Raw genomic sequence first — 13,236 nt, 5'->3', positions numbered from 1 at the left:
CGTACTTCCTGCAGCGAGAGGCTCGCTGTCCCCCAGGCAAGCTGGTATGTCCCCACACAGTTCTGGTTATTAGAACAGTCTCCCCTTTCTCGAATTGACTTCCTTTTATTTCTCGTCTCATCAGACTCCCCTGCAGGCCCTCGTTGGCAGCCCTGTGACTCAGGGCTCTCCCACTTGCCTTTGACATTTTTGTGATGGGGCACAGCGAAGGCTGAGTGCTTAGATAGCTCCCATTGTGTCCAGGCTCTGTTCTAAACACATTACTCATATTTACTCATTTCATCCTTACAACACTAGGAAGTAGATACAGATGCAGCCCCGTTTTCCAAATGAGGAAACAGAGGCACAGAGAGGTTGAATGACTTGCCTGAGGTCACACAGCTAGCAGGTGGCAGAGCCTGGATTCACACCCTAGCAGGTGGCTTAGGAGGCCAGGCTCTTATCCATTGCGCTGGCTGTCTCTGACCCTCTCTGAGTTCTTTCTTCTTCAGGTGAACATCTCCAGTAATTTCATCTTATCTTCATGTCAAGACATGATCTCAAAAGCCTTCACCATTTTGGTTGCTTTCCTTTCAACAGGTGGTATAAGATGCTGTGAGGGAGGGGTGCAGACCTTCTCTAGGCAGACAGCTGATTTGAACCATCCATCCCTTTCCTGCTTCGAGAAGGATAGCTCTACCCCAGCCGCGGCCCCTTCCACGGCACTGTGTCTGTCCCTCAGGCCAGCTCTCTGTATTAGTCTGCTCAGCCGCTGTAACAAATAGCACAAAACCAAACAAACAAACAAACAAAAACAAATAGCACAGACCTGTGCTTTAACAACAGAAAGTTGTTTTCTTACAGTTCTGGAAGGTCCACAATCAAGGTATCAGCAGGTTGGGGTTCCCCTGAGGCCTCTCTCCTTGGATTGTACTTGGCTGTCTTCTTCCCATGTCTTTACATGGTCTTCCCTCTGTGTGTCTCTGCCTCCTCTTCTTGGAAGGACACAGTCCTATCAGATCAGGGCACCACCCCCATGACCTCATTTTACCTTAATCACCTCTTTAAGGGGCCTGTCTCCAAACACAGCCACATTCTGAGGTGCCAGGGCTTAGAACTTCAACTTAATAATTTCAGGGAACACAATTCAGCACACGGCACTCTCTGTACCTTGGTGTGCTTGCTGTGACCACCACCCAAGCTGATAGGAAGGTCCACACACAAAATAGGATCACTTATTACACACCACTGGCATGTGCTGAAAACCACCTACACTTCCACACTCGAATATAGCATTCACATTCACACGTGCTTTTTCCTCCATCAAACTGTGAACTTGAAGAAACCTGTGTGGACTCACAACTAAAACAATAGTCCCACGTGCACAAATGCAGTACTCCCCACACCCATATTAAAGTGTACTGACCCGTGGCTCTGTGATCTTGTTGCTTCTTCACTGTGGGTCTTGGCATCCCCATCTGTAACTTAAAAGGACTTGTGGATTCTGTGATGTGCCTTCCAGCTTGAGCCCCTTGGGATCTGAAACACTCCTGCTCACCTGTGAAGAGGACCTAAGTTCTGACAGGTGTGGGGAGGGATTTGGACTGACTCACTCACACTCAGTTGCCAGGTCCCCGTCATGACCTGCGGAGGAGCAGTTGGCCCTGCTGTGGGGGCTCCTTGTGTCATGGAGTGGAGCCAGGCGTGTTTGCTGTCTTGCCTGACACTGCGGCTACCCGACCCATCGTGCTGAATGTCTAATGGGACTCGTGGTGTGGCATGAGACGAGGGGCTGATGCATCCTCTCCAGATAGGGAAACAGAGCCAGGTCATATCTAGACTAGCTGTGGCCCCCTCCACTCCTCAGTGTCACTATTCCCTTCATTCCCACCAGCAGCTGCTGTAATTCTGCTTCTGAATCTCATCCCATAGACCTCAGTCACTGTTACAGACTGAATGTGTGTATCTCCCCTGAATTCATATATTGAAATCCTAACCCACACACTGAATGTGTGTATCTCCCCTGAATTTATATATTGAAATCCTAATCCTAAGGTGATTAGGTCATGACAGTGGAGTCCTCATGATGGGACTCATGCTCATATAAAAGGGACCCTAAACAGTTCCCTCTTGCTCTTTCCCCAAGGACACACAGAGTAGTAGGTGGTCTTCAACTCAAAAGAGAGCCCTCATCAGAACCCAACTGTGCTGGCACCCTGATCCCAGACTTCCAGCCTCCAGAGCTGTGAGAAATAAATGTCTGTTGTTTAGAAGCCACCCAGTCAATGGTACTTTGTTACAGCCGTCTCAACAGGCTAAGATGATCCCATTCACAGAAAGTGACTCTGGGTGAAATCTGTTGTGACAGCTGGCAGAGAGCAGCTGACCGGCCCCACCCGTCCTGTCCTTTCCACCGAAGGCCAGGGCGCATGGGGAGTTCACAGAGTCCAGCTCCTCGGAGGGCAGCCCACCGGGAGAGAGCACTTTCCTCCCATTTAAAGCTTTGGGCCTCATGGCAGCCTCTTTTCTTCAAGGAAAATGTCATTTCTGTTTACCTGAGCAATAGGAACTGTCAGGACAGTCCTTCTTTTCCATTCTTGGCTTCAGTGTAGACTCCTTCCTAGCAAGTGGAAGTAAAACCTTGTGGGAGAAAAAAAATCAGACATCTCTTCTGAAGAAGCCAAAACAAGTCGTTTGACTGTCAAGGGCAGTGTTTGTCTCAAACTGAGACTCCGTGGCCTCTTTCATTCCTCCTTGATTTTTGTAGGATTTTTTTCCTCCTTGATTTTTTTCCTCCTTGATGTGATGTGTGGGGAAGCTCTGAAATTTCTGCTTTATTATTTTTCTTTAAAGATTCATTTCTTTGTTCGGGGTGAGAGAGGGGGCAGAGGGAGAGGGAGAGAGAATCTCAGACTCCCCATTGAGTGCAGAGCCTAAATGGGGCTGGATCCCAGGACTCTGAGATCATGACCTGAGCTGAAACCAAGAGTCGGCCACTCAACCAACTGAGCCACCCAGGCCCCACCGAAATCATGACTTTAAACCAGTCAATGCCAATCCAGACTCCCTCCCCCATGCAGGTCACATTTGCACTGTCATTTCCCCATCATGGTCGAATATCTTATGTCATGTGATAAATGAGACCTCCACAGGTCAGCTGGCCAGGTGTCACTAATGGGCTCATATCACAGAGGGTAAGAGAAGGGGCTGGCCTAGTTGAGGCTCATTTGAGCCCTTGCTCCTTCCTAATCCAGGCTGCAGAGTCTGCTTTCCTCAGCAGCTTCTAGGCACCTCCCATTGGTGGGCACTAGGCTCAGTGCTGGGACTAGGGTTGAGTAAACCTACTCTCCAACCTCAGCAGGTCCAGTGTAGAGGGAAAGGCAGGTGTGTTTACCAATTCTAAATAGCATGGTGAAGGCTCTCATATTGTGATGGCTATGGGGGAAGAGGGAAGGGGATGTGGCCTCTCTGGGCAGTGGTGGGGCTGTGTAGCAGATCAGGATGCCCCTCGGACCACAGCCCCCTTCCCTACTAGGGCTCCGACTCCTAATGCCAGTCTGCTCATCTCCAGCCTCAGTCTCCCAAGCCCTGGCCCCTTCTTCCATGGCTGAGCTCTCTGTGCCCTCTAGATGTGCTTCCTGCCCTGCCAGCCAGGACTGCCAGCCCATCCCCCATCTCGCTCTCTTCCCTTCCCCATCCCTTCATCTGGCCAGTCCGTGGGTCCCACAGATTTTCCCAGTGTCTACTCTGATGTCCCTTGAACCTGTCCCACTCTTACTGCTCTTGCCTTAGGAGCCCAAGCAGGGTAGAGCAGTGCTTTAGGAGCTCAGGCTGTGGATCAAACCTAAGTTAGAATCTTCAATTCGGGGCACCTGGGTGGTCAGTGGTTGAGTGTCTGCCTTGAGCTCAGGTCATGATCCCGGGGTCCTGGGATCAAATCCCACATCGGGCTCCCCACAAGGAGTCTGCTTCTTCCTCTACCTATATCTCTGCCTCTCTCTCTCTCTCTGTCTCTCATGAAGAAATAAATAAAGTCTTTAAAAAAAATCTTAAATCTGCTGCTTCTAGCTAGTGACCTGGAGTAGATTGTATAACCTCCCCTAGCCTTAGGCCTTCTACTTTTTGGAAATGTATTTTTTTAGAGAGATTTTATTTATTTATTCATGAGAGATACAGAGAGAGGGGCAGAGACATAAACAGAGGGAGAAGCAGGTTCCATGCAGGGAGCCTGATGTGGGACTCGATCCCGGGACTCCAGGATCATGCCCTGGGCTGAAGGCAGATGCTCAATCTCTGAGACACCCAGCCGTCCCTAAACCTTCCACTTTTGAAGGATGATGGCAAATGCCGCTGCCTCACCTCCCCCTCCAGCTTGGCTCCTGTCACCTTCCTCCTCGTGGAATTTTTCTGCAACAAGACCCCTCCTACTCTGCCTCCCATATCCCTCTCACCCTTCAGCCACATGCTGAACACACTTGGTTTCTCTGAGCTCCCATGGCTGTTTCGTGTTTCCTTATTTTCTCAGGTTCGGTCTGGAATGCCTACCCCTCTGTCTTCATCTAGCTCATTCCTATTCAACTTTTAAAGTCAGCTCAATTATCAGCTCCTGAAGGGAGCTTTGCTGGCTGCTTCCATCCTCGCCCCATTCTGAGCTCCCCTGGTGTCATGTCTATCGTGGCACCTCTCATATGCTCCTGGGCTCAGATGCGTGTGTGAACATCTTGAGGGCTTTACCTTCACAGCTCCAAACCCCAAGACTGTGCCTAGGATATAATAGATACTGGATAAATGTGAGAGGGAGGGGAGGGTGGGAGGGTGGGTGGAGGGGACTAGGGAGGGAGGAAAGGAGGAAGGAAGGAACTTCTGTGTCGACCTAACCTGAGTCCTCCCCAGTAGAATACAAGAAACTGCCAATCCCTGGCAGTTCTCTTAGAGCTCTGGCACCATAAAATTTTCCCTGGACAGGGCTCAATCATCAAAGTATCAGTTTCTCTGGGAAAAAGCAAGGAAAGAGCCAAATGGGAGAGACTTAAAGGTGTTTTTAAAATTTAAATTGGTCTAAGAGCTGCTGGAGAGGGAGGAAATGTAGATGGAGCAGATGGCGGGTGATGGACAGAAGGAGGTCTAGGAAGAGATGGAAGGAGCCCAGTGTAGCCCAGCTGGGAGGTAGCCTTGGATCTGCAGAGAAAAATCTTTCTGTGAGACAGACAGACATACAGACAGACAAAAGGCGGTAAGGATGAGTCCAAATGCAGTTAGATTTGCAGGGGAGAGTGCAAGTCATGGAACTGGAAGTGTTCACTTCTAATCATGCTATTATTACTGGGTTTTGCCCTTCTTTTCTAAGATAAAGTCCAAATACTGGGAGATGGCTTTGTGCACGAGTCAGCAAACACTAAAGGGCCAGGGAGTGAACATTTTAGGCTTTGTGGGCCAATGGTTTCTCTCACTACTCAACTCTGCTCTGTGGCACAAAACATTATCTAACAGCGGGGCTGTGTTCCCATAAGATTTTATTTACAGAAGCAGACAGTGGGCCGAATGGCCCAGAGTCTCCCGCCCCCAGCCTAATGTTCATGCTGTGTCCTGTGGACTGTGAGGCACAAGCCCCCTGCTGCCTGCCCGTCAGACGTGTGGGCCATGTCTCTTGCCCTTAGTCGTTATGGGACAAGTCACTTAATCTTTCTGAGTTTTCCCATCTCTTAAATATCTGTTTGAAACACTGTCCTGGCTACCTCTGTGTGAGGCTCTGATGGGAGCCTGGAGGAGTCAGAGTAGCTTATTCCTCCTATTAATATTCTTCCAAATAAATATGTAGAAGCTCAAACGTTAGCTCCATGAGGCAGAGATTTTTATTGTTGTTCCATTATTTTTTTTGTTCACTGATGGAGTCCCAACACCCAGAATAGTGCTGAGCATGGAATTGGCCTTCAAATATATGTTGAATGAGTGAATGAACAAACAAATGAATGATACAGATAAAATAAAATCTCCACTTACTCGTCCCAACAATATCACCTTCAGACAGACCCTGGTGTCTAAGAGTCTGAAGACCTGGCCTCTGGTCCCGCTTTTGCCCCCCACCCCCAAGATAAAATGTCATCCTGTTGCTTCCTTTTTCTGACCCAGACAGTGGGGAGCAGAGTACCTTACCCTGCTTGGTTTTCACAGGGCTTTGTGAGGGAGCTTGCAGAGACACCGGTATGGAAGTGCAGACCTAACCTAGGAAAGGGCTTCTCAGACTTGAATGTGCACATGAATCATGGAGATCTTCTTAAAATGCAGATTCTAATTCAAGTCTGGGTGGATGCAGGCCTCCGCATTTCTAAAGAGCTCCCAGGTCATGCTGACACTCCCGGTCTTGGGGCCACACTTCCAGTCATCAGATGTCCATTTTAAGGCTAAAGTGATGATTGGTACACAGAGTGGGAGTTCTAGTCTCTTGGACATGGTAAGCAGCGGGTTAACTGGCCGTTCAGCAATGCCCCCATGCTGCTATTATACTGTGCTGCTGATTTAATGACCCTACCTTTATTTTAGTAGCTAAAATTCCCTGACAAAACACTAGCTAGAGTATGGAGTTTCGTGATCCTATATAGGCATTTGAGCTGGTTACCTTGGGCCTGTTCTGTATTTGTCAGCTCCCTTTATTTGCTTCTTTATTTGTTTTGGGTGTGACTAATCCCACAGAGCTCTCAGGCCTGCAGGCTTTTCCTGGGTAATTTGTAAACTGATGTGTTTTCCAGGAGACATTTAATCTGCAAATTATTGCTGGGCCTCAAAAGGCTTATTGTGTAAGAGGCACCGGTATCTGGCCAGGGAAGAGGCTCTTGTGAAGAAGCAACAGCCAAGCCAGTGGAAGGGAGCCTCTCCTCCCACCTCTGTCCCCACATTCACTACTCAGCCATCCCATGACAACAGACACTCAAAATCCCTGCATAACGAAAATATGTCTAAACCACATAGCTCATGCGGTAGACTTTGTGGGCAGCAAAATGGTTTAGATGTTCCCTTGACATTCTTTGTAAAGGGATTTCTCCCATGCAGTTCAAGAGTGAATGATGGTTTTGAGGTTTTGGTTTTTTTTAATAGGTGCCCCACAATTCCTCTAAAAGAAGAAGTTGTCTGGATGCTGAGAGATGGGACAGGGAGGAGAAGGGCTAGGGTCAGTGCATGGTGCCAATCCCTGAGCTACCTTTTTTATAGGGTTTTGGTAAATTTCAAAGCCCTTTAAAAATCAGGAACAATTTATTACCTCATCTGACTTGCTCAGGTTGACATAATAGTTTATGACTTTTAACCCCTTACTTTGTGGGGCCAGTTCATAGACCTAACAAGCTAGGGTACTGGAGTGACCAACAATCCTGGTTTATCCAGAATGTACCTGGTTTTAGCACCGAAAATCTCACATCCTGGGATTCCCCCCCACCCAACCCCTGCCAAGTTTTAAAACTTGGTCCCCAAGAGGGGGCTGAGACCTGAATCAAGATCTGTCCCACCTATTGTAAATCCTTACTTTTTCTGCCACATAAGTGTTTCTCAAACTTCAATGCATAACCTCTTGGTTAAAATATAGATTCTGGTTCATTTGTCCTAGGTGAGACCCAAAGTTCTGCATTTCTAATAAACTCTGGGTAGTGCTGATGCTGCTGATCCAGGACCACACTTTGAGTGACCAGGCTCTAAGCCACTGCTTCTGTCAATGTCCTGAGGCTTAGTCATGCTTCCAGAGGCCTCCTAAATGGGCTTCCCATCATCTGGGGCCTGGCCTGACCATTAGCACAGAAAGCATGCCAGCACCATGGGTGATGGGCTTGCCAACGGATCAGTGGGGGCTCCAGGTGACTTCTGGTGCAGCCCACTCCCCTCTCCACTGACCCCTCTGACCCCAGAAAAGCCCTCTCTATTGCCTCCTGGAGCCTCACCCAGCTGCCCTATTCCTCTGACATTCATTGAGGAATTTCAGTGCCAAGTTTGTATCTCTCAAGGCTCTGGGACAATCCTAGGAAAGCCAACTAAAGCCTACTAGCAGCCCAGCAGGTTTGTCTCCTTAAGATCGAGTAAACAGGACTGATAGATTGTGTAAGGGACTTTATACTTTGGGAACTGACCTAATTACTTATAATTAGGGATGCTTCTGCCTGTCATTAAATATATGTCTGGCTATAATATTAAATTCTGGGGTCCCTTGCCATTCCAGCACAAGTATTTTGGGCTCATAGAATGGAACCATCTGCTTTAAATTTCCTAAGATTGGAGGTAATGTTGGCACTGACATACTTGGTTATGGGGCACTGTATCTGTACCATCCAAGACCTGCCGGACATTGTCCCTCATATTAGGCCACGCTTGAGTACTCATCAACAAAGACTGAAAGGCATTATATCTCAAAAGCCACAAGGTGTCTCAAAAGCCACAAGGTGTCTCATTTAAAGTGTGGGCCAAGGGGGATCCCTGGGTGGCGCAGCGGTTTGGCGCCTGCCTTTGGCCCAGGGCGCGATCCTGGAGACCCGGGATCGAGTCCCACGTCGGGCTCCCGGCATGGAGCCTGCTTCTCCCTCCGCCTGTGTCTCTGCCTCTCTCTCTCTCTGTGACTATCATAAATAAATAAAAAAAATAAATAAATAAAGTGTGGGCCAAGACCAACTTGGTCTTGAGTTCAGACCCTGGTGCTTACAAGCTGAGCAACCTTGGACTGACTGCATCCTGAGCCTCAGCTCTCCATCTATAAAATGAGTGTATTAATGTCTATCTCACAGCACCATAAGGATGGAAGATCACACATGTGAGATGTCTGACACATAAGAGATATCAATGAATACTGCCATCACCACCATTACAGTTATTCTGCCCTCAAGAAACTGGGCCTAGAAAATGAGTATTTGGTCTCAGTGGGGTGGAGAGGGCAGGTGGGAACCATTAGATTTGAGAATTGCTAGCAGAGCCTGGGACAGCCTGGTCAAGAACAGACACAGCAATACTCTGTTTTCTTCTGTCCTGCTCTCCTGCATATCTGCTAAGAAACCATGTGGACTTGTCCCCACAGGCACAGGGAGAATTTGGATGGATGATGTCGCCTGCAAGGGCACAGAAGATACCATTTTCCGCTGCAGCTTCTCCAAATGGGGGGTGACAAACTGCGGGCACGCTGAGGATGCTGGCGTGACGTGCAACAGACACTGAAAGTGGGCACAGTCCACAGTCCAGACCCTGCCGCAGAGCCTCCTTTCTGCATTCCTGGGGTGGGGGCATCACTTGGGACCTTGCCTCTGCCCTGCTCAGTCCAGCACCTCCCTAGCCCCAAATCCCTGTCCCAGGCCCATAGTGGCCTGTCGTCATTCTCCTCTTGGACATCAGCTCCAAAGTGCAACTCTGGGATCTACTGCCTGTCTCTCCCTTCTACCAGGGGTCCTGCATGTGAAGCCCTGGCCAACTGGATCGTCATTTTGCTCAGCCTTCTAAATACCACGCATCAGGACTCTATATCCATGCTCCTCTTTGGTCTGTCAGTTAAATGCTGAGAATATGCTGAAAAGAAATGCAGCAGGTGGAGATGAGAGGGAGGCCCGACAGGTCATTTACTCTTCAGATAATTCCCTTAGTTAGGCCATGAGTTTTGACATCTTCCTTCCCAGCAAACGATTCATTCTTCCCTCTTTGCTTCTGTACACAATTTGTTAATTCGGAGAAGTGATATAGAGGATGGGTCAGCTGTAGGAGTGATAGGGAAATGCACATCACCTGAAGGAGACAGCCTGGGTATGGAGAAGGGGAGTAAAACTGACATTCATTAAGTGACTACCGTGTGTACTACATAGCATCTTGGCTGCTAAATTCATTTATCTACTTTGCAGCACTCCTACAAGGCTTGCTAGCTTGGGTAAGACCTTACCTCTAGATAGCACTCAGCTGACCCATTCACCTGGCCAGAAAGCCAGAAGACTGAGAATAACTGTAACCATTTTTTTTCTACCCGAATCCTAGCGTGTCTTTACTACACTTGGGCAGGGAGCTCAGGTACAAGACATGTGGGATTACAAGATTCCATACTTCAAACCTATAGAGTATAAGATCAGACATGGACTGGCTTCCAGGCCAACCACCCATATTGGAGGAAAGCTGATTTGGAGGATGACAAGGGGTCTGTCCAGTGAGACTGAGACCAATACTCAGTCACCTGGCAGTCAGGGTTAAGACCAAGTGACTTGTGTCTCAGAGCTGTTTGGAGGTGATGATATTGAACCTTCCAGGCCTCTTTGGGTGTGCTCCTGTGATCAGAACACATGTCCTGATGGATCCTGTATGGAAGTGAGGATTCCCTATAACCTCTAGCAGAAGAAGGAGCCACAAGGCTCTGCCAGTCCTCAATCTGCACCCTTCTCCTAGCAACAGGGGGATCATATTCAGCTTTTGACATGAGGAGGAAGTCAAACCAGACCATATACATGTTCTAGGACTGGGGAAAGTACGTGGTAGAAAGTGAGCACAGACTTACCTCCTTTGGGGGAGTCACAGACTGAGTCGGGCCTTGGATACACAAATTCCTGTTACATGGGGTGAGCATCGGCTTAGCTGGGGGAAGTGACACCTGGGACCCTCCAGGTACAGGACCAGCAAAGCTCCTGGCTGAAAACTAAACCAATATGTACTATTGGTGTTTTTTTGCTTACAATATGCTTGTTATCCATTAATGTCCTAAAGATCAGAGACTCTCCTGATCAATTGCTATGTTTACATAACACGCATGTACTCATGCATCTTTTCCCAGAACCAATATATGTATGCATATATAAACATGGCACTCTTTACTACATAGCTCAGAGCATTACAAAGTTTGCATTAAAAAAAGAAATAGTGAAGGTGAGAGATGTCACACTGAAGGAAATAAATTCCGAGTCAGTTCTGGCAAAGAATCCAGTTATCCCACTGATGGAGACCCACATTACTTTCTTACTTGGTCTTTTCACAAGTCTTGTTTTACATCAAATAAAAATCGCAATGATAAGTGTTTGAACCTTAATCAAAAAGTCTACTAGTTTACATATTAAGAGGACATGGAAATAACCATGGACCTGGATTTCAGGGACTAAAGGAAATTAGGCCTGGCCTAAAATACATCAGACCTTTTGTAAGAAAGAATTTCAATAAAGCTAAAAACATGTCACTAACAAGTTTTGCATCACATTCTTTCTCCTGAAATTCTGGTGAGTGTGGGGTGGGCTGGTAAAAACTTAAAGGTTTGACTATTTCTCACTGGGGATTGTTAGAATGAGCAGCTTATTAGAAGCTGCCTTCAAGTGTACCTGGTTGGCTCAATTGGCTAAGTGTCCTACTCTTGGTTTCAGCTCAGGTCATGATCTCAATGTTGTGAGATTAAGCCTTGTGTCAGGCTCTGCTCTGGATGTGGAACCTGATTGGGATTCTCTCTCTCCCTCTCTCTCTCTCTGTCCCTTTCCCCCACTCAATCTCTGAGAGAGAGAGAGAGAGAGAGAGAGAGAGGAAATGAGAGAGAGAGAGAGAGGAGCTGTCTTCATACTTCTGGAGGACAAAAAAACAGTCTAGACCAAGAACATGGTGGAACATGACATCTCAAGCCTTAGTAGGTGACCTAAGGAAAGAGTCCCAGGCAACAGAAAAATCAAGGCCCAGCTTATAAGAGAATTGCATTTTTATTCAATCAAGGAAAGAACACCTATTTGTTTACTCACATCTCCAGAGTTCATACTTGGGAATGAAAGAGTGCTTCCTATAATTATCTTCCCTCTGTCATAACCAGAACATTGTCCAAAGTGCTTGAGACATATAATTTCAAACATTGAACAACATGTAACACAAGACTGTGATACTTGAGAAAAGGCAACATGGTGAAGTGAGCTTACCCTGGCTTAGGCTCTCTGTCAGACTGTGGCACAGTGGAGGGGAGCTCTGAGTCCAGAAATATTACTAAGGCAAAGAAACAAAGATCGAAAGTAGAGGAGGCCAAGATGGCTGGAATTTGCAGGGCACAGTGCTCAAGAGTAGAGAACTATACAAAGAAAGTTCCAGAAACGGGTTCACTTGACTTGTCAGCTGAATAACAATCTGTGTGAACCCCTATGTGGCCAGCTAAAACAACTTCTGAGGAAAGTATCATTATCAGAGCTCAGGCAGAGCTGAGAATTGTTCAAGTTCCCTCCAGGCAGAGTGGGAGAATCACCTAGGGGACTGAAAATCCTTCTTGAAAGCTCTTTAGCCTATTCTATTTTGGGGGATGGGGTGTGAGCTGATGGAGAGGGATACCTAGAGCTATAGTCAAACCCCATCTAAGCTCCAAAAAAGTGGAAGGTGGAGGGAAGGGAGAAGAAAAGGAGGGAAGGGAGAGGGGTATTCTAAGGGTTGAAAGGAGAACCATTTTAAAGAGAGAAACACAAGTGAGTCACACATTTGACATTTGCTAGAAATGTTCTCTCTTTAAATCTCAGGTTGAATTCGTAGGTTTTTAGGATGGTTTGAAAGTTATCTAGGTAAGTTGGTGGGGCCAGGTGAGTTGAGGACCCCTACTCCTCCACCACCTTGCCCCCCCCATAGATCTATTTGATATAAATGTGACTGTCATAAAACAATGCAACTGGAGAAACTAAGGGGTGCTCATGGTAGAGAAAGTTTGGGCTCCTTTCCACATATCAAGTCCACCACGGTGGTTGGTTTAACTACAGCACACAAGGGCCCCAAGTGTTGGTTCTCACCAACATCTGAAGTGAGACAGTGGTTCCCTATAGACATTAGACAGGGCAGAAAAAGAAGAGTCATTGTCCTTCTCCATGAGGGCTGTTCCTACTACTGGCTGAGTTAAGCTGAGGATGAGCAACAAAGAAATAATTCTAGAAAAATAACGAACATCTTTAATAAACATTTCCTGGCTCCTTGCCTAGCCCACTTCCCTCTCAGCCTCACCTGTGTCCACACCAGGATGCTCTCTTATCCCACCTTGTGTTCTCCTCAGTGAGCAGAAGAGTGTGCTGGCTCTATTGTCTACCAGGGCTTTGGTCACTGGGAGCTTGTTCTAGGTCTAAGGGAAAGAACTCTCCCTCCTTTGACGGATGGATTCAGATCCATTTTACCAGGCACAGTGAAGCACCTTCCTCTCTGAGGAAACTCATGCTCTACCCACAGGAGAATGGTTCTGACAAAGTTCTTCCCTTCTATCATGTGTGTGTTTATTGAATAAGTATTCACTGAGTATCGACTGTGTGCAACGCCCCATACTACGTAAAAGGG

The 13,236-nt window shown here is 47.4% G+C and overlaps 1 protein-coding gene across 2 annotated transcripts in view; it reads left to right on the top strand.

Moving 5' to 3' along the window:
- SCARA5 (scavenger receptor class A member 5) overlaps positions 1-11,144 on the top strand; it is a 121,268-nt gene extending 110,124 nt beyond the window's left edge. For both annotated transcript variants that reach the window (XM_041767838.1, XM_041767839.1), the window contains exon 9: positions 9,026-11,144. In XM_041767838.1, coding sequence (XP_041623772.1) covers positions 9,026-9,162 — 137 coding nt within the window. In that variant the 3' untranslated portion in view covers positions 9,163-11,144. The remainder of the gene's footprint in view (positions 1-9,025) is intronic.
- Positions 11,145-13,236: the final 2,092 nt, after the last annotated feature.

This window comes from Vulpes lagopus, chromosome 8, assembly GCF_018345385.1.
Source record: "Vulpes lagopus strain Blue_001 chromosome 8, ASM1834538v1, whole genome shotgun sequence".
NCBI classification, from domain to species: domain Eukaryota; kingdom Metazoa; phylum Chordata; class Mammalia; order Carnivora; family Canidae; genus Vulpes; species Vulpes lagopus.
Note: the sequence above shows the minus strand (reverse complement) of the source record. Positions and strands in the feature narration are given on the sequence as shown.